The sequence below is a fragment of the Phaseolus vulgaris genome, chromosome 9 (assembly GCF_000499845.2).
Source record: "Phaseolus vulgaris cultivar G19833 chromosome 9, P. vulgaris v2.0, whole genome shotgun sequence".
NCBI lineage: Eukaryota > Viridiplantae > Streptophyta > Magnoliopsida > Fabales > Fabaceae > Phaseolus > Phaseolus vulgaris.
The window spans coordinates 28,292,564-28,315,850 of record NC_023751.2 but is presented as its reverse complement, the minus strand read 5'-3'; the positions used below and the strand labels follow the sequence as shown (position 1 = coordinate 28,315,850).

Here is a 23,287-nt window from a genome sequence, read left to right as displayed (position 1 = left end):
ATTATTTTAAATAGTATAAAATATGTTTCAAAACTAAATAAGTGAATATTAATTTTAAACTTATTAATATTTTTTATATTAGTGATTATTAATATAAATTAAAAATAAAATAAACATCTAATTAATAAAATAATGTATGAATTTGAATTTACACTATAGTTAATAATATAATGTTTATGAAATTCATTTATAATGCCTACAAAATTCATTAAAAAGCAAAGCTTAAAAATTAGTAGTTTCAAATATTATTAATTACTCATACTTTTGAGTACATAAATGACTATAAAGAAAAAAAGGAAGAACATATTATTTTTAAGAAAATCATATAAAAAATTAGTGGACTTACAATTTGTAGGACTTATTTCTCATATTTTGAGGTGGAAATAGTAAAGTTAGAGTAGGATTAATTGAGTTTCCTTAAGTCAAAAGAGATAAAAAAAGAGATAATAGAAGGGTATTTCTCCCTACACCCCTACATTTTTCTTCATGTACCCTTATATTTATGTGCATTTAAAAAATTATTACTAGGAGCTTTTAAAATCCCTAAAGACAGTGCAGACCACCCTCATAGCCTTTCTTCTTCTTTACAATTTGGTGCACAATGTTGAGAGAGCAAACAACGACTAGAAATGACGATGAGTTTGTTGTGATTTTGGTGCATCTTGAGTGGAATTGCTTGCTTTCTGACAACTTTGCGATGCTAAGTTGTTATTTTTGTAGCGTTGTTCGTCTGAGAATAAGGTAAGTATTTTTTTTTCTCTAACTTGGTAATTATTTTTTTGCATCGTAATGGAGTTATGTACTCTTCCGAACTGAACAATTCGTAATATGATAAAGGATTAGGTAATTCAAGAATAGGCTTTTAATAATGTTTATGGACTTCCAAATCCAAAATTGTCTTCCGTTTCCTAGGAACAAAAGCCATTTTCCCTATTCTTCTCCTTTGGTCCCAATTCGAAGGCGCTTCAATGTCATTATTATGGCTCCCCCTAAACCTAGTGGGAAGGCCAAGAAGGGTAAGCTCAGATTTCATTTAACCTCACACTCGCTTCTTGATAACTTTTTACGGCAAATGCACCGCGTTATCAGAAATAATAATGTGTCCCTAAGGACGGATATCGAACCCACAAGGAACAGTTGAATATTCAAGTAAAATATTCACTAAATATAAAAACAGAATAATTATGATGGCAAGAAAATAAATCAATGAGTTTTTTTTGCTTCAATTGGAAAAATAGGGATTGAGTTTCATCTTTCTCACTTTTTTGTATTTTGATTAGCATGACAATATTGTGCCCTATGATTGATATTGATGTCCGTATAAAAATCATTTATATCGATTCCTCGCATATAAAATTATTAAGATGTTTCCTAAATATCGATTCCTTACATATTTATAAAAACAACTTATCATTAAGATTAGATGTTGATAGCAATTAACATTTTAAATTTATTCATAACATTCAAATATGTTAAACATAATCGTTTTGGTCAGAATCTTAGAAGTACTTTCTAGTCAAATGTAAAATTCTAGATCATGGTAAACCAAGCATTATAAACAAAAGAATGATACCAATCATCAATCAGGAACAAAATATTGTATTTAGATATCACCTCAATACATAAGAGTTTGAACAGATTACTCTCAATCCCAAGTGGTAGAACTAGCCACACATGATGACTGTTACAAGCAGGGATGACATGAAAAAAAAGATCCAAGATGTTTCTCCTTGACGACTGCCTCCTCTAATGTTTCTCACACTTTCCTATTCCCCCAATTGGGTTACAATTCACTCAATGATGTTTTCCTCTCAATCTGACATCCTAGGGTTGTGCCTCAAGCCCTCTATTTAACCTATTTTTCATGGGCTTAAGTGGACTCTCGCTCAAGCGAGCAAAACAACGTCCAACCCAACTTCTCTGGTGTTATCTCGCTCAAGCGAGATATAGCTCGCTTGAGCAAGCTCCCTTGGTGGTGAGGTGGCGCTTTTGCAGACAGCTTTGGTGAATGTTGATGCATTCCAACTTTCCCTTTTAAGCTTTGTATATTCTCCTTCTACCCAATCATCTTCATTCTCTCTAGAATCTTGAAATTAACACCAAATTTGGGAATAAATCGTTCTTATTCAAATTAAAATCATAAATATATAAATTCAAAAATTAACAAATTAGGGGTTATTTTATACTTATTTTAGCAATTAATACCCATAAGTGTCTATATTTTAATATGAAATATTATTGAAATTTGGCACTTATCACTCCTATAAAATTTTGGATTTTATTTATATTTTATGTTGGGTGGTGCAGTGGTTGGAGTTATAAGAATGTAGGATGTTTGTTGTGTATATAAGAATGTAAATAAAACAAAGTAAAGAGTTGTTGATTCAATTGGGAAAATTGAGATTGAGATTCATCCTTCTCACTCTCTTGTATCTTGAAAAGCATAACAATATTCTATCCTTTAATTGATATTGATGCTCATATAAAATTCATTTATATCGATTTCTCGCATATAAAATTATTAAGATAATGTTCTAAATATTGATTCCTCACATATTTATAAAAACTCCTTATCCTTACGATTAGATGTTGATAGCAATTAACATTTCAACTCTATTCCTAACATTCAAATATGTTAAGCATTATCATTTAGGTCAAATGCTTAGAAATACTTTTCAGTTAAATTTAAGGATCAAAATCATGATAAACAAGCATTACGAATAAAATGACAATATCAATCATCAATCAAGAAAAAAATATTATATTTAAATATCACCTGAACACATAAGAGTTTGAACATATTACTCTCAATCCTATAGGGTAGAATTAGTCACTCGTGTTGGCCATTACAAGCATGGAAAGCAAAAAAAGAAGATCCATGATGTTTCTCCTTGACAACTGCCTTCTCTAGGATTTTCTATCACTTTATATTCTCCCAATGATGTTTAGGGTTGTGCATCACGCGTCATATTTTATCTAGTTGAGCTTGGGCTAATTGACTTCTCACATGAGTGTGATTGAGCTCGCCTAGGCGAGTTGAACGAGAAAAAACCTGACTTATCTAGAGTGATCTCGTCTGATGAGATCGGGCTTGCTTGGGCTAGTTCCTCTAGAGTGCTTCTGACTTAGGCGAGTTTTGAGTGTTCCAACCTTCCTTTTTCATTTTGTTTATTTTCCTTTAGCCCTTTCACCTCCATTTTCCCCTAGAATCTTGAAATTAACACAAATTTAAGAATAAATTGTTCTTATTCATATTATAAACACAAAATATGTACACAAGTTTAATTTATAAATTAGGAGGTTAAGTTATAACTATTTTTATCAATAAATTTTCATAAGTGTTTGTATTTTAGTATGAAATATTACTGAATATGACACTTATCACGCTCCCCTTGGATCCAAGGGTGTCAATATTATGGCTTTCTGCAAACATCTTCTCTTTGCTTGCATCCAACAACTCATTCATTGTCAGGGCCTTCACCATATAAAATATTGGAAGTTCGTAATAGGATACTTTTTTTTATCTGGATTCACCAATCTGAAATTCAAAACTAGGTTCCAGATGGGTCATTCTCGAATGCTTTTTTTCCTTTATTAGATTTCCTATTTTGGGAAAAGTTTACTTACGGAATACCCCTTTCCAGAATTCATTAACATTGCCCTTTGAAATAAAACTCACAAGGCTAGTTTCGATATTTTGAAAATTGTAGAGGTGTAGGAAGAAACACCCATAATTAAATAGTGGTCAATAACAATGTAAGGAGTGAAAAAATTAAAAAAAGAGAGAGCATAATGACAAACCCAATTTGAAGCACATATGCATGAGTCACTTCTTGAGCAAGGAGTAGTCAAGATCGGCTACGAAAGCATGTTCATGGAAAGGATGAAAATCATTTGCAAGCATGGAGTGCACCTACAAATTTTTCCAAGAGATCTCATCTTATTCTTTTTTAAATTTGATTTTTTTCCTCCATTTTGTCTTTTGAATTTCAATCTAGGTTTAAAGTGTTTTAGAAGTCATATTTACATAACATTATAGGTGAATTTAGATGTCATTTAGGGCCTATTTTTTTTATTGAAATTGTTATAAGTAGTGATCATCATCCTTTGTAAATCACTTTGGTTTATATATGCAAATTTGAGTTGTGAGAGGACTTGTGTGAATGGTTACTTACTACGAAGATGAAGTTATCTCCATCTCCAAGTAACACTTTTCTTCCATTTTTATAAGTCTCTCCACCATTTTCTTATTTCTTTATTTTTTTTCTTGACTTTCCATATAATTTTTGTTATAATTCTTGTTCTTATTTTGTATCTTTTATTGTATCCATTTTCATGTTATTCTTTTATTATATTATATTATGATGTTAAGAGAAATGTAAACTTTCACACTTATATAATTCACTTGGATTAAATTAGTCATTAATAACAAACATCCTTGAGCACATCTTCATCTTTTAAAGTCAAAAACTTAAAAACAAGTATTCTATCAAATCACTCTCTTCCTAAACATAACTTGATGCTTGATCATTTAGTAATCAAGACAAGATTATTGAATAAAATTGTATGAAACATGAGTTGTTGAATGTGAAATAAGTGTAGAACCTTTTCCTTAACATATATCAGTAATAATAATAATAATAATATAAAGAGATTTTTTTTATTGTATACATTTTATATTTCTATTTTATCTTTAATTTTATTTTAGAATTAAAAAATGAAAATAAACTATCGAGGTGCTAAATTAATTTCACATATTACTTAGATGTTTAAAGAATTCAATATACTACAAATCATTTACTATGAATTCTATACACTACAAATCACTTACTATCTTTTTTTTTATCTAATCACCATTATTAACTTTATTTAAAAAAAATATAAAGGCATAAAGTATCTAGATTAAATTATAAATGATAGTTAATTAAGTGATAATCATTCTAATTTACAATTAATAAAATGATATAATAAAAATAATCTATAATAAGATACTTTACATATTTTATATCTCTATTTTTTCCATAATTATATTTTAAAATTTCAATATTTTGAATCTGTTATTATTTTATTGCATATACACCAATAAATAAAAGAATTCATTTTTTGTGTGGAGATAAAATCTTCACCTACTTTAAATAACTACACAACATTGTTCCACATTATAATTAAGTTAATTTTCTCTTTCGTACAAATTCCTAATCTATATATAGATTAAGTATAAAAATGCAATATATATATATATATATATTAAATAAATATATAAATTAAAATTAATAAAAATATTAAACTTTAACCATAAGATAGGATGAAAAAAAATTATTATAATAACACTTCGTGATTTTTGAGATTAAATTGATAATTTTTTTTAATTAAAAATCAAAATTCAAATCCACTTTAAAATACAAAAACCTAATTTTGAAAATTGGTTTTGAAAATTAGTATAAAGTGGGAGGGTTAGAAAGAACCACTACTAGCACTCTCGGGCCAACTCACCCTTCCACTCACACCTTGTTAACCTCCAAACTTAGTCCCATATAAATACATAGAGTCCATACCCTTCCTTTCACTTCTTTAATCACTATCATATTCTAGGGTTTTAGAATTCACCCAAAAACATTCTTCATGGCAGAAGGGGCTGCACCCGAAGTTGCCGATCCCAACACCGTCGCCGCCGTAGACATGGACGTCGAGAAAGTCGTGGCCGATGACAACGGCACCGACTCTAACCAGAAGCGTGCCAGGGAGGATGAGGAGCCCCTGCCCGATGACGTTTCGAAGAAGCAGAAGGTGGACGAGGAAAAGTCCGTAGAGGAGCAACGGCTGGAGAAGAGCAATGGTCAGGAAGAAAAGGAAAAGGAAGCAGAGGAAGATAAAAATGCAGAAGCAGAAGAAAAAGAAGACGCAAGTGTTTCCGTGAAGTTGGGACCCAAGAGTTTCGGTTCTTCCTCGGAGATGTTCCATTACTTCTACAACTTTCTTCATAACTGGCCTCAGTATCTCAATGTTAACAAGGTATTTTTAATAACCCATACCTTTTCTCTCACATTTTTTGAATTTTTTTTATGTCTATTACGGGCATTTGTGTCCCTTGAGTTCCGAGAATGTACCTAATTGAATTTCTGATTCCTCTTTTGTAACCTACCTGTAGTTTGTACTGGTTCATGTCGACTGTTATTGTTGTTGTTTCCTTTACTATGATTATGATTTCATAACCCTTTTATCTCATGCTGTGTGCAAATGGTTGACATTTGCTTTTTTGTGATTATAATTTCATAAACCTCTTATATTTCAATCCTTTATCTTTTTTTGGGCAATATTGATATTTGGGTTTTATGATTATGATCTCATAAATCCTTTATCTCTTGTGCATTGTATTGATGGACATTTTATTTTCTATGGTTATGATTTTCATTTAAGTTTATAACTTTGATGGTGCCTTCTTGTTGTGGGCAGAATGTGTGCAGGCCATCTTAGGTGCAAATTATCTACATATTGCTATCAATAATGTAGTTTCATTGCAAGGGCTTTCAAAACTGCATTGAAGTTAGTTGTTTTAATTCGTGGCATTTTAAATCACTTTTCTGTGCCAAAAAAGTGTTTTATGACACTCTTTTGCTGCATATTGGCTGCTCCTGTTGACGTATTGAACCGTGTAACAAAACTTATTGTTAACTGCAAAATGCCTTCAAATGTTTAAATGAGACTTGACACGGTTCTGTTTTAGTATGCTCTGTTTTTTCGGCAATCTGTTTCTTTCTTGGTGTTGCAATAACTGCAACCAGAATTTACTTACTGTGAATCCCCATTGATTTGTGTTGTATGGCAGTATGAACATGCAATGTTGTTGGAGTTGCTTAAGAACGGCCATGCAGAGCCTGACAAAAAGATTGGTGGAGGGGTTCGTGCTTTCCAAGTTCGCAAGCATCCTACATACAAAAGTAGGTGCTTTTTCCTCATCAGGGAGGATGACTCTGCTGATGATTTTAGCTTCAGGAAGTGTGTGGATCACATTCTTCCCTTACCAGAAGATATGCATTTGAAATCTGACGCGAACAAGGCATTAGGTAGTGATGGTGGTGGGGGAGGAAAGCATCGTGGACATGGAGGAAAGGGTGGCAGAGGGTGGAGTGGAAGAGGAGGTGGGCGTGGTGGTCATGGGAGAGGAGGAAAGTGGAGACATTAAATATGATAGTTTTCTGCTGGTCTGAGTTTTATTCTGATATCTAAAATGCTTTTTTTTTGTATGTTTGGCCCGCTTAATTTCATGTTTCTTGCAATTCAGATTTTGATGTTACAGTTATTTAGAAGTTATGAAGCTTTTTGGGCTATACCATGGCTTATTTTGATTATGTATAGAACCAAAATAGAACAATGTCTAGTTTGGTTTGACTTATAAGAAAAAATATATTTTAAAATTTCAGTTGAGACGGATTTTGACTTAAACGAGTATGGAATCAAGTGCCTTTTTCAATAAGAACTTGTTAATCATCTGGTACACATCATTTTAAAGAAATTTATATTTAGTTATGCTTCAATGATAAAGAAATCCCATAAAGTTTAAAAACTCATTTTTTTATTTGATTTAGGTATGCCTTAAATAAACGTTAGGAATATGTTTAGTTTTTACTTAAAAATCTGTGTTTTAATTCTGAAAAAACTAATATACAAGAATTTTGTTGTAAATAAATTAAAGAAGTTGTTTGGGTTGTTTCTTGTTTTTCTTTTAGTAGTCGGAGCATTACCGTGTTTGGTTCGGGTGGACAAATGTATGATTTATTTGATTGAATCAGCAAACATTGGTAAATTTTTTTTACTATATTTCCAAAATTGTTTTTGAATGTGCTTTTTAAAATATAAATATTATTTTTAAAAATAAAAATAAATTATTTTTTAAAAATTATTAATGATTTAAAATTTTTTTTTAAATTTGATAATAATTATAAAAAATTTAATTTTTTTAATAAATAAAATTATTTTAAGAAAATCAAATAATGGTAAATTTTTTTTACTATATTTCCAAAATTGTTTTTGAATGTGCTTTTTAAAATATAAATATTATTTTTAAAAATAAAAATAAATTATTTTTTAAAAATTATTAATGATTTAAAATATTTTTTTAAATTTGATAATAATTATAAAAAATTTAATTTTTTTAATAAATAAAATTATTTTAAGAAAATCAAATATTGGATATATAAAAGAATGATAACTGATAGAAGGGAAAATTGATAATTAACAAAATAGTTTTCATAAATCTTCAACTTTCTTCTCATTTCAAACATAATTTTCTCACCCAACTTTCATTTTACAAGGTAGGTGAAATCATTTACACAAATACCAATAATCTCTGTAGTATAGACACGGATACTGATACGACATGAACATCGAGATAAATATAATTTTTAGAATGTAGGACAAAAGGATATAAATCTATGCATTATATAATTATGAATATTATATAAATTGACAATAAAGATTTATGTGCACATGTATGTTTCAACTTTTTTTAACATAAATATGTTTTTTATGACTGGTTCAAAAAAATTTGTTTCTTATTTTTATAATCATACTAAAAGTTTATACAATAAATTTGAGATTTTAAAAAAATAATGTATTTCTTCTTTTTTAAATTATGTTTGACTCGTGCTAGAATTGTCAGAAATCCAATAAATACTTTTTAAATTAGATACTTCACCGATACGTGTCCTACCACGTGTGTCCGACACAGACACAAGAAAAGTGTCTCAGGTTTACAAATAAACTTAAACTTATTGTGGTATAGTAACTTATATGAGAAAAGTAATTTACATTTAAAGAAAAGGGAAAATAAAAATATTGAGATCCAACAAAGTTCAAAAATGAAAAAAAAAATTAAATAAAAGTAAAAAAAAAACATAAAAAACTAGGAAAAATATGCATGCATGTTTTAATAGGAAATGTTTCACTTATGGAAAAAAAAAAAAAAAGTAGATAGATTTTTGATGTCCATAAATTGGATTATTTGAACGGGGAACTTTGATTTGAGATTTTTTAAAATATTCTTTCTATCTTCAAGTTGAGAATATGAGCTACATGAATATAAAAAATAGGGTAAAAGAAAGGGATATATAATAGATTGAAAAATGTTACTTTAACAATTCTACAATGAAAAAGATATTAAATTACAATTGTAATGTGACACAATGCAATTTTAAAATTATTCAATCCCTTCACACGAGATTCACATTTCAGCAAAAAATTATTTCTTTTTTCAATCAACATATCAACACTCTAATAGATATAGATTTTCCTCACATGGCATTGTTTGTCAAAAGTATTAGGAAAATGATGATTTGACAACTATACAACCACTCACAACTTGCTTTTAAGGTAATGTGTTAATTAAAGTAAACTTTTGTAATTATAAAAAAAAGACAATAAAATAGTGGGTGTCAGGTGATTGTCTAAATATGTTGGGTTATTAAGATATCATTTGTCCAAAGTATTATTCAGATAACATAATGTTAATATTATTTATGAAGCTAACACGATTTTGTAACTCAACCACAATTCAATATCACGGAGTGACTTCTCATTGTCCTTTTTGTTAAGATTCAAATGGCATAATCCCTTTAAAATTGTTTTTACAATTACAATAACATGTATAAAAAGTGATATATGTAATATATTCTATGAACCTTCTAGCATGTGTTTTTGTTCAATTTGTAACTAATGTATAATGATCATTTTCAAATGATAGACACTACATAGTTTATATATAATAATAATAATAGCTAATCACAAATGATTTCTATAATTAAAAAAGAATAAGTGGTAAAACGAAACACATGAAAATTGTGTTTTACAACATAACATTCGTATCATAACTCTAAAAAGAACAAAAAATCACCCTGCAATTTAATTAAATTGATATATCATTCCCTTATTGCACAAATTCGAACCGTTACCATGTTAAACCTTACAAAATTAAATAAACTTCAAACCTTCTAGTTTTGTCTATAATCAACGCAAATCAAGGATTGCAAAGATGACTCTATATAATTGATGAAGATTGATTTCAATGGTTTAACTTGAAGTTTGAACACAACAATGGTCATTTTCATCATGCCTATAAGAATAATCAAGTTCCGAGAGAAGAACATAAAAGTCATTTTCAAAATTCAAAGTTTATATTAAGCTTTTTATGTGTTCTAAGTTTTTATGGGAGTTATAACCTTTGTATTCTTCACAAACTTATGAACCTAAGTTGCAAATTTTGCAAATATTTGTAGCTCATCAACAATAGTCGCTTGTTCTACTCTTTCTTCTTTGTTAGAAGCTCCCTTTGAGCTTGTGAATATCACTTCTCTATAACGTGAGCCAAGCTGACGATCAACATATTTTCTTTATAAATAATAAATAATAATAATGTTATAAACTATTGTCAATCACACCAATGCTAAAAATATCAACTAAAATGTAGAACTTAATATTAGCCTAGTTCACACTCACATCCGCTATCATACTAAAAATTAAAATAATAAAAATTTAACTTAACTCGATTCATCCAACATAATACTTTTTCTTAATAGAAAAGTGATAATTATTTAGAATATAATTAAAATCTACTAAGCTCACATAATACTTTTTATTTTATAATATTATCTTATATCTAGCATTTTAGACAAACCGACACAAATATTCTACATGTACAAAAATATTTGTAATAGATATAAGATTTTTAAGTTAATATTATTAATTTTAAATCTCTTGTATTGTTGTAAGGTCGACAGTCAACTAAATCGACACTGATTAAGTCCCATTTTTGTCAATACTATTTTTTGGAAGTTAATTCCTTCTTTTCTTCTAGTGTTATGAGTTTTGGACTATAAAAATAAAAAATTAGTTTAATTTATTGAATGTATTTAGGATTTAGGGTTTAATAATCAAACCTAAATAAGGTATAATAATCAAACCATTACACTTGTACAACACGCAAAATGAAAAATAATAATAAAGATGTTGAAGTTCTTAGAATTATTAAAAAAGAGTCTCACTAGTCATATTTAAAAAAAATATATTATTATAAGAAAAAAAAGTTCATGAAACATTTGATACTTTTTAACAAGAGTTAAAAGAAGACTAAAAGGTGATAACACTCCAACTTCAATCCCTCATTCCCTCAACTTCAATTTCACACGAAAGAGATTGATGATAAAAAAAAATGAAAGAAAAGTAAAATAATGTATTAGATGATGAATTCATCTAAATATGATTTGTGCATTATTTTAGTAATGTTTTTAAAATTTACCCACTCAGTAAATTTTAAACAAAACTACACAATTTTCTTAAAAAAAAACTTATATTCTTGTGATAGCCCATGAATCCTTGCATTTTGAGGGCTTTACATTCTACACCTTTATTTGCACTTCATATTATTTGTGAAAAAGACCAAATACTCTTATAGAGTAGTTTTTAAATTAGTATTTAATCATTAGCTATCAAAATTTTAGTTACTAATATTTTAGATTCTAAATTAGCTTCTAAAAGACTAAATGAGACTAATTTAGAATATAAAATATTAGTAGCTAAAACCTTAGTAGGTAATTTATATATCAATTTAGAAACCATTTTATAAATTTGTATTAATAATAGAAACCACTTTAGATACAAATAATGTTTTAGTCTCTAAAATTATATCTAATTTAGTTAATATAGTAACTAATTATTTTTGTTTTCTAAATTTAATTACTATGTAATGATTTTTTTTATCGTGATATGAGATATTATTATTACTTATTTTATTGTTTCTATTAACTTTTTTTGTATTTAAAATTCAAAAATAACGTAATCTTTAAAATAAATAAATTATATTCAAAATTAATTCAAATAAATTATAAATACATTTAAAAAAATTTAAAAGTAATGTATTATGGATTGTACATTTCAAAATACAAAAATACGTATTGTATTCTAAAATATATTTTATGCATTCCTAAATATATAAAAAAATGTATTTCAAAATATACCCTACAAAAAAATATAAGATGTATTTCGAATTGTACTTTCCATAGAATTTGAAAATTCCATATAATTTGAAAAGAGAAAATAGATTTTCAAATTATAGGTGCAGTGTAAATTTGTGGAGGTGCAAGTCCTATAGATTACAAGATCCAAGTGGCCAAAACTTGCCTAGATCCACTGGGGAGGAGAAAGCCAACTCAAAAAAACCCTTCCCAATATAAACAATAATTAATATGGCAGTTTCCCAATGGTCTCCAAAGGTTATTTTGAGACACAATGTGATAAACGTTTGTCAGCTTGGATAAGAAAATTCTTGAAGTTATCTGAACCAATCTCATATTCATCTTCTGAAATCTACACCACAATATGGCATTCATTCCAAAAGATTTTCTTAAATTACTCTAAGGCTCTAATTGTTTTTCAATTTTACCCATTTTTTTCTTTATTTTAGAAATATTACATTGTTAATTTTTTTATGCACCCCTTAAATTTTAAGAATATTACACTTGCACTCCTTAATAATTTAATTAGAGAGATAATTGTAATACTAAAACAAGTAGGATATATAGTTGTAGTTTGATAAAATTTCAAAGGAATATTATTGTCACATATATGGGAGTTCAAAGCTCATGCTTATTAGTCATATTTTGTTGGGGGCACGTTTTTTTTTTATATAAGTGTGAAATTGATTATCACATTGTAATTTGAGGATGTGTAGTGGGTACATAAAGGGAGTTGTCACACTCATCTATATGTATGATTAACTGGAGATGCTTGCTTTCTGTAGAAAAAGTAGTCAAGAAGTTATGTCACATTGTTATAGGTAGATAATACATATAATTTGAATAATTTAGATTTATTTTCAATTAAATATATGAATAATATTTAGTTCATAATGGATCAGACGTGAATATATGAACACTTCCTACGAATAAGATTCATGGATATCACTCCCATATATTAGGAGCTACTCCTCTGGACGTGTCATTATGCCATCAGACACCATATATGTACGGTTGACGCTGTGCGATCCAAATCGACAATCTTACCCATGTTGTAGTGCTTTGTAGTCCTTATTATGACCATCAACCTAGTTTATCACTTGAGGTGATAGCCATATTCTTTGGATATATCTAGCTTGAGACGTGCTCACAACGCCATTTGTTTGAGAGTATTATGTGTCAGTTTGGGTACAAAAAGACGATTCATTGGCTTCCATCACCTATCAAAGGAGGTGTAGTTGTTGTCATTGATGATCGGTGATTGCACTTTGTACCATCTTGTTACCGGTGTGATATTGACTTTACATCCTTTAGCATGTGTATTTAGATATATGAACTAGTTCATATCAGTACCTCTACATACTTCCTTGGGCGAACGATGATGGTATGTACTGTTGCATTGAGCACATAATTAAGATGATGGTCAGGACACCATCGTCGTCACAGTATGAGAATGCTTGTTTGATGAGTTATTTCTATTATTATGTTACATTGATTTTTTGTTTTAATTTTTCAAATGGATAATGCACCAGTTCAATGATCAACTGTGGACATGTGACAAAAAGTACTCCAATGTGGGACAAACTCCAATGCATTGCAGTTAGTTCGTAATGTCATAGATGTGAGAGTCGTTTATACCAGACGTCTACGTGCTATTCAGAGGTGACAAAAATATAATTCTAATACTTAGATTTTGTGTTTTTAAATTTAACAATAATATTATACAAATTTTTTGATCTTTAATATAAGAGGTATTATCATCATTTATTTTATTTACTTTTAATGAATATTGTTTCTATCAATTTTTTTTAATAAATAATTTTTTTTATTTAAAATACAAAAATGAGGTACTCTTTAAAATAAATTAATTATATTTAAATTATTTTAAATAAAATATAAATATATTTAAAAATTTAAATAATATATTATGAATTGTACGATTCAGAAACATTGTATTCTAGAATATACCGTATAAAATATACTTATGCATTTCTAAATATGAAAAAGATATATTTCAAAATGTACTATTCAAAATATACAAGATGTATTTCGAATTGTACTTTTCATAATACAAAATTTTCTAATTGTAATTTTCATAATACAATTTTAAAAGGAAAAGCAGATTTTCAAATTATATGGAGGTGCAGTGTAAATTTGTGGAGGTGCAAGTCCTATAGATTTTATGATCCAAGTGACCAAAACTTACCTAGATCCACTGGGGAGGAGAAAGCCAACTCAGAAAAACCCTTCCCCACAGAAACAATTAATATGGCAGTTTCCCAATGCTCTTCAAAGGTTATTTTGAGACACAATGGGATAAACGTTTGTCAGCTTTGATAAGAAAATTCTCGAAGTTATCTAAACCAATCCCATACTCATCTTCTGAAATCTACACCACAATATACCATTCATTCCAAAAGATTTTCTTAAATTACACTAAGACTCTAATTGTTTTTCAATTTTACAATTTTTTCTCTCTTTATTTTAGAAACGTTACATTGTTAAATTTTTTTATCCACCCGTTAAATTTTAAGAATTTTACACTTGGACTCCTTAATAATTTAATTAGAGAGATAATTGTAAAAGTAAAACAAGTAGGATATATAGCTGTAATTTGATAAAATTTCAAAGGATTATCATTGTAATTTGTTCTCTTATTAATACAATTTTTAAAAAAATATGATAAGTTAACTGTTATAAGAACTAAAGGATTAATATAGTTTATAGGCTACTTTATTTTATGTAGAGAGGAAATAACTGCCTTATCTTGATAGTTTCAATAGTTATTTTAAGAATTTTGTTAAAAATATAAAAAGCGGATTTAAAGAAAATTTACTCATTGTTTTAATATCATTGAATGCTAATTTAATGTAATTAAGTATATTAAATTTAATTAAGTCTGATCAAATGGCCATAGAAAAATCATGCTTCTAAGAACCGTTATAAATTTACAATATAATATATATATATATATAAAAGATAATGTAGAATTAATACTCAGGTATATCTTGGTAATTGAATTCATCTTGTAACTCATAGTAGTGCACACGTTAAACAATAAACCATTCAGCCGCCCATTCTCCTAAAATTAATTACAACACTAGTTTCATTCATTAATCATCATCATTACCATCAAATTTAAATATAAATTGCCAGTTTCTCTGCTCATTTCACACTGTACTATGGTGTCATGGAGAATCAGCAACTCACCTTTTGGAATTCTAATTATGAAATTGATGAAAACCCATTTGCTCCAACGTGCCAATTTTCTTCATATGATTATTTCAGGTTAAAAAGCTTCTCTGCTTCCCTCTAATTTCTCTGCACTTCTCAGTTTCCATGTAAGAAAAAGAAAAAGTTTTAACTTGTTAGTATCTTTAATTTCTCCAGGGGTAATGCTTGTGATGGGTTTCATTGGCCCTATGAATTTCCTCTGCAAGATAGCTATCTTGATGTTGTCCCATTCATGAATTGTTATTATCCTCATGACATTTTATTTGAAACTTTTCCGCTTGAACCAGCTCCACTAAGTTTTCATGGTTGTAAGTATCAACATGAGTTTGTTTTTTCAAACTATTCATTGTTCAGTCCTTTTTTTGATTTAGTACGTATATCTTCTAAATTGCTGTTGCAGACTATGACTTCAGTGATGTTAAAAATGTGCTTTCTGCGTGGAAAGAAGTTGACTGTTCAGATCACAAACCAGCGTTTTCGTCAAGCAACGATGGTGAAAGTGTGAATGCAATGAGGGAAGAAATGAAGGGTAAACACCGCAGAGAAGAGAGAATTAGTAACAGTGCGAGAATGTTGTCAAGGAAAACCGTTTCTCAGTACTTCTACATGCCAATATCACAAGCTGCTAAAGAGCTTAATGTTGGTCTCACACACTTGAAGAAAAGGTGTAGGGAATTAGGTATTCAAAGGTGGCCACATAGGAAGCTAATGAGTCTTCAAACCCTTATAAGGAATATGCAAGTAAGTTCTCAGTGTCTGAATAAATATACATGCATATATATACATATAGATATATAAACTGAGTGCAAGGTTTTAGTCTGCAGTATTTTGTTGCAAGTACTTACAGATACATGTGAATAAAGTAACCATATTGTAGCCATGTTAGGGTGGTAAAAACTAAAAAAAAAACATAATTTTATGCTCAAAACTAGACCTATTTCTTAAACTATATATGGTTGTTCTATTGAGAAGATGATTTATACATGTTGACTATAAAGTTGAAGTTCATTATTATTAGTGAAGTGGGTGGGTGATGCAGGAGCAAGGACAGGGTGAGGGACCTCAAAATGATGAAAAAATAAGAACTGCCATTGAGATGTTGGAGAAAGAAAAAAGCTTGGTGGAGGAAAGGCCAGATTTGGAACTTGAAGATAAAACAAGAAGGCTTAGACAAGCCTGTTTCAAGGCTAACTACAAGAAGAGGAAACTCATGGGCATGAGGTTCATGGAACCTCAATCTTCCCTTGATGGCTTATCCGACAAGTATTGACAAAAGGGATGAATCAAATTATCATGAACCATATATATATATATTTATAAACTGGATATCAACTATATCTTTAGTTTCTCCTTCTAGTTTGGGTGCAATATTATATGTATGCTGTGATTTCATGCTGCTTATTTTCCTGCCCTTTCATTTTTATTTTTATTTTTATTTTTATTTCAGCCGGGTTTTCATTCCTGAGTTTTTTTCCAATTCTAGTATTACGTGCTTCTTCGAGTACAATCAAATTTCTATAATCATTCAGAAGTTTTTCTGCATTAAAACAGAAAAAAAATATTTTTTCAATCTTTTTAACTCTAAACCTCTCTGATTTCCTACGCAATTCAGTTTGGAGGCATATCTTGAAAATAAGGAATAATTTTGCAGTGTTTTAAAGAACTGTAGCTATTCTTGAATTGCCTTAATCCAGCTGTTAGCCTTTACGATTGAGTTGTGATGTGACTGTATTTAATTGTATATAGTACTATAATACTATTAAAAGTCTCAACTTTTGCCATTATAATCATAGTTTAAAACTTTTAATTAAATGTTGATTCAATAATCGGATTGATTGATATAAAATCCTCATAGACGTATGTGATGATTTCATTTTATCTTTTCATAATTTAGATTGTGTTAATCTCAGTTACGTGTTGAGTGCATTGATGTGAGCTTGATGATTATGAATTACTTGTTTATTCTGCTTATGTTTTTTCTTTATTATAATAATAATAATATAATAATAATAATAGAAAAGAGAATTCTTTATTGTATACATTTTATATATCTATTTTATCTTTAATTATATTTTAAAATTTAAAAAATAAAATAAACTATCAAGGTGCTAAATTAATTTCACATATTAGAAATCACTTACATGTTCAAAGAACTCAATATGCTACAAATAATTTACTATGAATTCTATACACTACAAATCACTTACTATTTTTTTTATCTAATCTCCATTATTAATTTTATTTTAAAAAAAATATAAAGGCACAAAGTATCTAGATTAAGTTATAAATGATAGTTAATTAAGTGATAATCATTATAATTTTAAAAATCTATACCAATTAATAAAATGATATAATGAAAATAATCTATAATAAGGTACATTACATATTTTATATCTCTATTTTTTAATAATTATATTTTAAAATTTGAATATTTTGGATTTTGTTATTATTTTAGTGCACATACAACAATAAACAAATGAATTTTTGTGTGTGTAGATAAACTATTCACCTACTTTAAATAACTGCACAACATTGCTCCACATTATAATTAACTTTTTTTTTTCTCTCTCTCTCTTTCGTAAAAATTCTTAATCTATATTACTTTTCAAATATCATGTTGATTCTAATTAAAGATTAAGTATAAACTGCAATATATATAATTTAAACAAATATATAAATTAAAACTAATACAAATATAAAAAAAAGCTGACTAATTATTATAATAACACTTAGTGATTTTTTAGAATAAATTAATAATTTATTTAATTAAAAATCTAAATTCAAATCCACTTTAAAATACAAAATCCTAATTTTAAAAATTAGTTTTGAAAATTAGTATAAAATGGGAGGATTAGAAAGAAGGAAGACTAGCACTCTCGGGCGCTCACCCTTCCACTCACACCTTGTTAACCTCCAAACTTAGTACCATATAAATAATAAAAATAATAATAATAAGTTTTGTTATAAAAAATTATGGGGTTGTTTAGAAATGTTTTATAGAGAAGGCCATTAAAGGTTGTTGACCCGAGTTGATTCGAAAGAGTTGAAACTTGTAAATCCTTATATATAAAATGTTTGATGAGATGATTTTATTATTATTTTTATATATATTATTACTATTTTAAAATTTAAATATATTATTATTATTTTATAATTTTAATATTTATATTACTAATTTATTTTCTTTTATATTATTATATAAATAATTTTATATTATTATTATTTATTTATTTATATTATAATAATTAATTATATATTTCTTATTACAATAGATTATACTACAAATTCTATAACATGATTATAATTAATTATTTTATTTTTATTATATATATATATTATTTTTATTGTAATATATATGTATATATAACATTTTTATTTTTATTATAGATATATTTAATATTTAATATTTTTATTTTATTATATAATTAATTATTTTATATGTGTATAAAGAAATAATTCTGGTAATTATGACTTTCTAATACATACTAAGTAAGTTTTTTAAAAGTGCTTTGATTTTCTTCACATTGGTGTAGGGTGCTGTTTTTGTTCTTGGCCTGCAACGTTCTAATCTTGGAATCTAATCGAAATCAAACACTATTAGTACTCGCCTCAGAGAAAAAAATAGGGTGGAAACAGTTTATAAAAAACTAAAATATTTGTTTATGATTACTGAAATGCAATTTCAGCAAGTGATGACAGAGTTAGGTGTACTTACCACAGCAATTCACTAAAATAATATCATATATGTTCATTGAAAATTGGACTAATAAGAATTGTCTGTTTCAGAAATTCATCTATGTTCAAACTATATTCAGAGAGAGTTCCACACCTATGGATTTGAAGTTGAAAGATTCACCAAATCATGGTTTGATCTCCAAAAAATAACTAAAAGCATGACTTCAGCTGCACATGTGTTCGTAAGTCACAAAGTTGTACCCTGTAACAGAGGTAGTTGCAGTAGGTTTGAATCAGTAATAGTTGGTTCATCAAACGATCTACTTCCCTCTTTTAACAATGCTACCAAACTAAAGCATAATCTCACCATTCTACATTTCAAAACTTCATAACTATTATTATATAAAAACCAACTTATTGGACCCTTTCTACTAGAGCCTTGAGGTGTGACTTAACTTGAAGATCACTTCATACTCAAACATGAAGTTCCATGTGTCTCTATTTGTTATAATAAGTATCATTTTGGGAATTAAGCTTGAAGGGTGCCGATGCAAGGTTGTGCAGTTCATTTTTGGAGACTCTCTCTCAGATGTTGGAAATAACAAGTACCTTTCTAAAAGCCTTGCTCAAGCAAGTTTACCTTGGTATGGTATTGATTTGGGCAATGGACTACCTAATGGTAGGTTCTCCAATGGTCGCACTGTTGCAGATATAATAGGTAAATCTTTCACTTTGTATATGCAGATCCAAATTAGTCCCTGATACTGCAAGTACTGTAGTGAATAATTAATGTTTTATATAGTTAGAGAGTACAGAAAAGTGTAGGGCTAAGGTGCTGAATGTTCACAATCTTGGGCTTATATGGAGAGTTACTTATGCTTTTATATAACATGCCTATAATCTGCTGCTAGTGTGAGCTTGCAAGAATTTAACTCAAATTTGTATCTGCATGAGGTTGTTGAATTTTCCTGAAGTCCAGATATGGTTGCATGTTCCAACTTTCTTTTCATTTTAACCAAATCAAAGGTTTTTGATACCAGGTTGAGCAATTTGTGAATATATGTGAAATAAAAGTTTGTTGTGTTATTTAGAAATAAAAAGCATTTCTTTTGCATTGCTTCACTCTGTAATGATATTGATATGTTCAGGTGACAGCATGGGCCTTCCCAGGCCTCCAGCATTTCTTGATCCATCTTTAACTGAAGATGTTATATTGGAAAATGGGGTGAATTATGCTTCTGGTGGTGGAGGCATATTGAATGAAACTGGCAGTTATTTTGTAAGTTGTTTAGTGGAAACTTTCATGATAACTGTAATATAACTATTTAGCATATAAGCATGACTAGGCACTATTACATGAATAGGATCCTCTAAAGTAAACAATTTGTGAGTTACATTACACACTACATAAATCTGTTGAAACATTAATAGTTGAATTTGTAATAAGAATTGAGATCATTCACTTACATTTACCTACTTTAGAGGAACAAATCCATGACACATATTTTGAATGAAAAACCATTCTCTTGCAGATTCAAAGGTTTTCTCTCTACAAACAAATTGAGCTGTTTCAGGGGACACAAGAACTGATCAGAAGCAGAATTGGAAAAGATGAGGCAGAAAAGATTTTTCAGGAAGCTCGTTATGTTGTTGCTTTAGGCAGCAATGACTTCATCAACAACTATTTGATGCCTGTTTACAGTGATTCATGGAACTATAATGATGAAACCTTTGTGGATTACTTGATGGGAACTCTTAGAGAACAATTGAAGGTTTATTTATTAATCCACTCTAACACATCCATTTTGTTAAATATTAACAACATATTTAGCATATTCTATCTAATCCCAATTCCATTACTACTTTGTTAGAAACTAAATAGTAGGAATTTTTACCATTGTACATTTTCACTTGTTTATTACTAAAATAGATAATTTTTTTAAAAATTATCAAAATGGTAAGTCGTGTGAATTCCTATCAATGTATTTTACTAAGGTGACATGATTTCAATATAATAAGATTTTAACTGAAATCATAACACCTTCACGTAACTTTCTCATTTTAATAATTTTTTAAAATTTTATCATTTTGATAATTGTCAAAATTTTACCAGAACAGTAAAAATAACACCTAATCGGTGTCTCAATTCTTGTTTCATACATCTTACATATGATGTTGTGTTCCATTATTTGTATGTTTGATTTTAGCTTCTAACAAATTTTCAATTATGACACTTTACTATTTAGCAACTTCATGGCCTAGGAGCAAGACAGTTGATGGTGTTTGGGCTGGGCCCAATGGGCTGCATTCCCCTTCAAAGAGTGCTTAGTACATCTGGTGAGTGTCAAGATAGAACAAACAAGTTGGCTATTAGGTTTAACAAAGGTGGAAGCAAGTTAATAGATGAGTTGGAAAAACAACTACCCAATTCAAGTTTCAGATTCGGAGATGCATATGATGTTGTGAATGATGTGATTAGCAACCCAAACAAATATGGTAAGTATATATAACTCATACATAGATCATTATCTGAAACTTAAAGCATTTGCAACATTGAATGTTGAAAGGAATTTGATATATTATTCTTGATTTGAATGTAGGGTTCCAAAACTCAGATTCACCATGCTGCTCCTTCGGGAACATTCGACCAGCTCTTACATGTATACCTGCATCAAAACTGTGCAAAGATAGAAGCAAGTACGTTTTTTGGGATGAGTACCATCCCTCAGACAGAGCCAATGAACTAATTGCCAAAGAGCTAATCAAGAAATTTGGGTTTATAACTGTTCACCAAACAAATCCTCCTTCACCATCACCTACTCTTGCTCCATCTTCAAACCATTAATCATGCATGTCAAGGTTTTATTCTTCTTTTTAAGTTGGTTTCATCAAGTTTCTTATATATAATTTTTCTCTTTTAGAAGTCTTTATGAAAAATTTCATCCACTCTTTTAAATTTGTAATTTGTTGTATTAACAGAAATTTTATATATTTACAATATGGATATATTATTGTATCACTAACAGATTTTAAATTCAAAGGAAACAACTAGTCTTTCCATGCTACGAGATGTAGTTTTATTGGATATATATATTTTTTAATTCTCACTAAATTTAAATGTATTTAATTGAATCATTTTGATTTTAATTTTTTTTATTAGGATAAGATAATTCAAGTTTATTGAATTTTAATTTTTTTATCTGGATATAATATTTTAACTTACAATCAAATACAAAATTGAAAACATAAAAATTATTACTTAAACATGGATTCAGAATAACCACTTCAAACTTTAATTAAAAAAATATGATTGACATTAATTGAAAATAGTCTTATGATGTTGATTTAGAAATGTTTAACTTAAAAAATCGGATAAGTCTACACAGAAAAATATCTCAACAGTGTTAACTAGAAAATAAATTATTTTAATATCCACTAAAATGTCTGACTTACATCAGTTGAAAAAATAGTTTAACTGCCACTGATAAAAGTCTTAACTAACATCATTTGAAAAGTTTTGGCCAATGTTAATTAAGAAATCTCTGATTGACGTTAGTTAACAAATAAATCTGACCTACATTATAATCAAATTGGTCGAAAATAATTCTGACTATAATAAACTAAAAATAATATATGTTGATATTAACTAAAGAAAATCATGTTTGATATTAATAAAAAAATATTGGTAATGTTGATAAAAAAATTCTAACTAATGTCAGATGAGACAACTGAAAAATAATTATAATTAATTTTAAATAAAATAAATATTATCAAAAAATTATGATTCGAGATCATAGTTGAGTCAACAAGATTGAACTGGAAAAATAATATAAAAATATAAACATAAATTTAAAAAAAAATCCAAATTGTTACCTTTTATAAATAAATTTAAAAGGATGAAGAACAATATGATTATCAAATATATTTGTCATTTGAGTGTCTTAATAAGTAAATTTTAAGTCTAAACCAATCTTAGAAAAATGGCTCGATAACGGGTGATCTGAGATAAGTTCAACAAACTCTTACCAGAATAAGCTCTAGATGACTGTGATATCATATTAATAAATGAACTTTAAGCCTAACTCAATCTTACAAAACCGACTTGTAAGGTGAAATTTGCACCCTATAAACTATGAATTGACATTATCTTTAGTTGATATGAGATCTCTAAAACATACATCATCTTGTGTGATCAAGAGTTGATAAGACTGGTATTCTCTTGTGTTTTATATCCTCTTAAAAGTGTTCAAGGGTTGATTTTGGTTGTTTTGAGTTTTAATTGCGGAGAGCTTTGTACAAACTTATTGAAGATAATGGAATTTGTTATTCTAAGGTTGAATAACTAAGATTGGATGTAAGATCATGGGGTCTGA

At 28.3% G+C, this 23,287-nt stretch overlaps 3 protein-coding genes across 3 annotated transcripts; all 3 read left to right on the top strand.

The window, feature by feature from the left end:
• Positions 1-5,472: 5,472 nt before the first annotated feature.
• LOC137821867 (protein EMBRYO DEFECTIVE 514-like) lies at positions 5,473-7,427 on the top strand. Its single transcript, XM_068626655.1, has 2 exons — positions 5,473-6,012; positions 6,827-7,427. Exons 1-2 carry the CDS (start codon positions 5,623-5,625, stop codon positions 7,181-7,183), a joined length of 747 nt encoding a protein of 248 aa, XP_068482756.1. The 5' UTR covers positions 5,473-5,622; the 3' UTR covers positions 7,184-7,427.
• A 7,768-nt stretch (positions 7,428-15,195) lies between these two features.
• On the top strand, positions 15,196-16,509 carry LOC137822365 (protein RKD1-like). Its single transcript, XM_068627248.1, has 4 exons — positions 15,196-15,293; positions 15,396-15,547; positions 15,640-15,980; positions 16,279-16,509. Exons 1-4 carry the CDS (start codon positions 15,196-15,198, stop codon positions 16,507-16,509), a joined length of 822 nt encoding a protein of 273 aa, XP_068483349.1.
• Positions 16,510-19,273: 2,764 nt separating this feature from the next.
• Positions 19,274-21,937, top strand: LOC137823074 (GDSL esterase/lipase At1g74460-like). Its single transcript, XM_068628190.1, has 5 exons — positions 19,274-19,632; positions 20,063-20,193; positions 20,447-20,686; positions 21,161-21,410; positions 21,515-21,937. Exons 1-5 carry the CDS (start codon positions 19,395-19,397, stop codon positions 21,757-21,759), a joined length of 1,104 nt encoding a protein of 367 aa, XP_068484291.1. The 5' UTR covers positions 19,274-19,394; the 3' UTR covers positions 21,760-21,937.
• The last annotated feature ends 1,350 nt before the right edge of the window (positions 21,938-23,287 follow it).

What these genes read in the sequence shown, in the direction of transcription:
- LOC137821867 (XM_068626655.1), top strand. Translation starts at nt 5,623, where the DNA reads ATGGCAGAAGGGGCTGCACCCGAAGTTGCCGATCCCAACACCGTCGCC. An exon ending in AGTATCTCAATGTTAACAAG is followed by an intron (nt 6,013 to 6,826) that starts GTATTTTTAATA and finishes GTTGTATGGCAG; the next exon opens with TATGAACATGCAATGTTGTT.
- LOC137822365 (XM_068627248.1), top strand. Translation starts at nt 15,196, where the DNA reads ATGGAGAATCAGCAACTCACCTTTTGGAATTCTAATTATGAAATTGAT. An exon ending in TCCACTAAGTTTTCATGGTT is followed by an intron (nt 15,548 to 15,639) that starts GTAAGTATCAAC and finishes TTGCTGTTGCAG; the next exon opens with ACTATGACTTCAGTGATGTT. An exon ending in CCCTTATAAGGAATATGCAA is followed by an intron (nt 15,981 to 16,278) that starts GTAAGTTCTCAG and finishes TGGGTGATGCAG; the next exon opens with GAGCAAGGACAGGGTGAGGG.
- LOC137823074 (XM_068628190.1), top strand. Translation starts at nt 19,395, where the DNA reads ATGAAGTTCCATGTGTCTCTATTTGTTATAATAAGTATCATTTTGGGA. An exon ending in CACTGTTGCAGATATAATAG is followed by an intron (nt 19,633 to 20,062) that starts GTAAATCTTTCA and finishes TGATATGTTCAG; the next exon opens with GTGACAGCATGGGCCTTCCC. An exon ending in CTCTTAGAGAACAATTGAAG is followed by an intron (nt 20,687 to 21,160) that starts GTTTATTTATTA and finishes TTTACTATTTAG; the next exon opens with CAACTTCATGGCCTAGGAGC.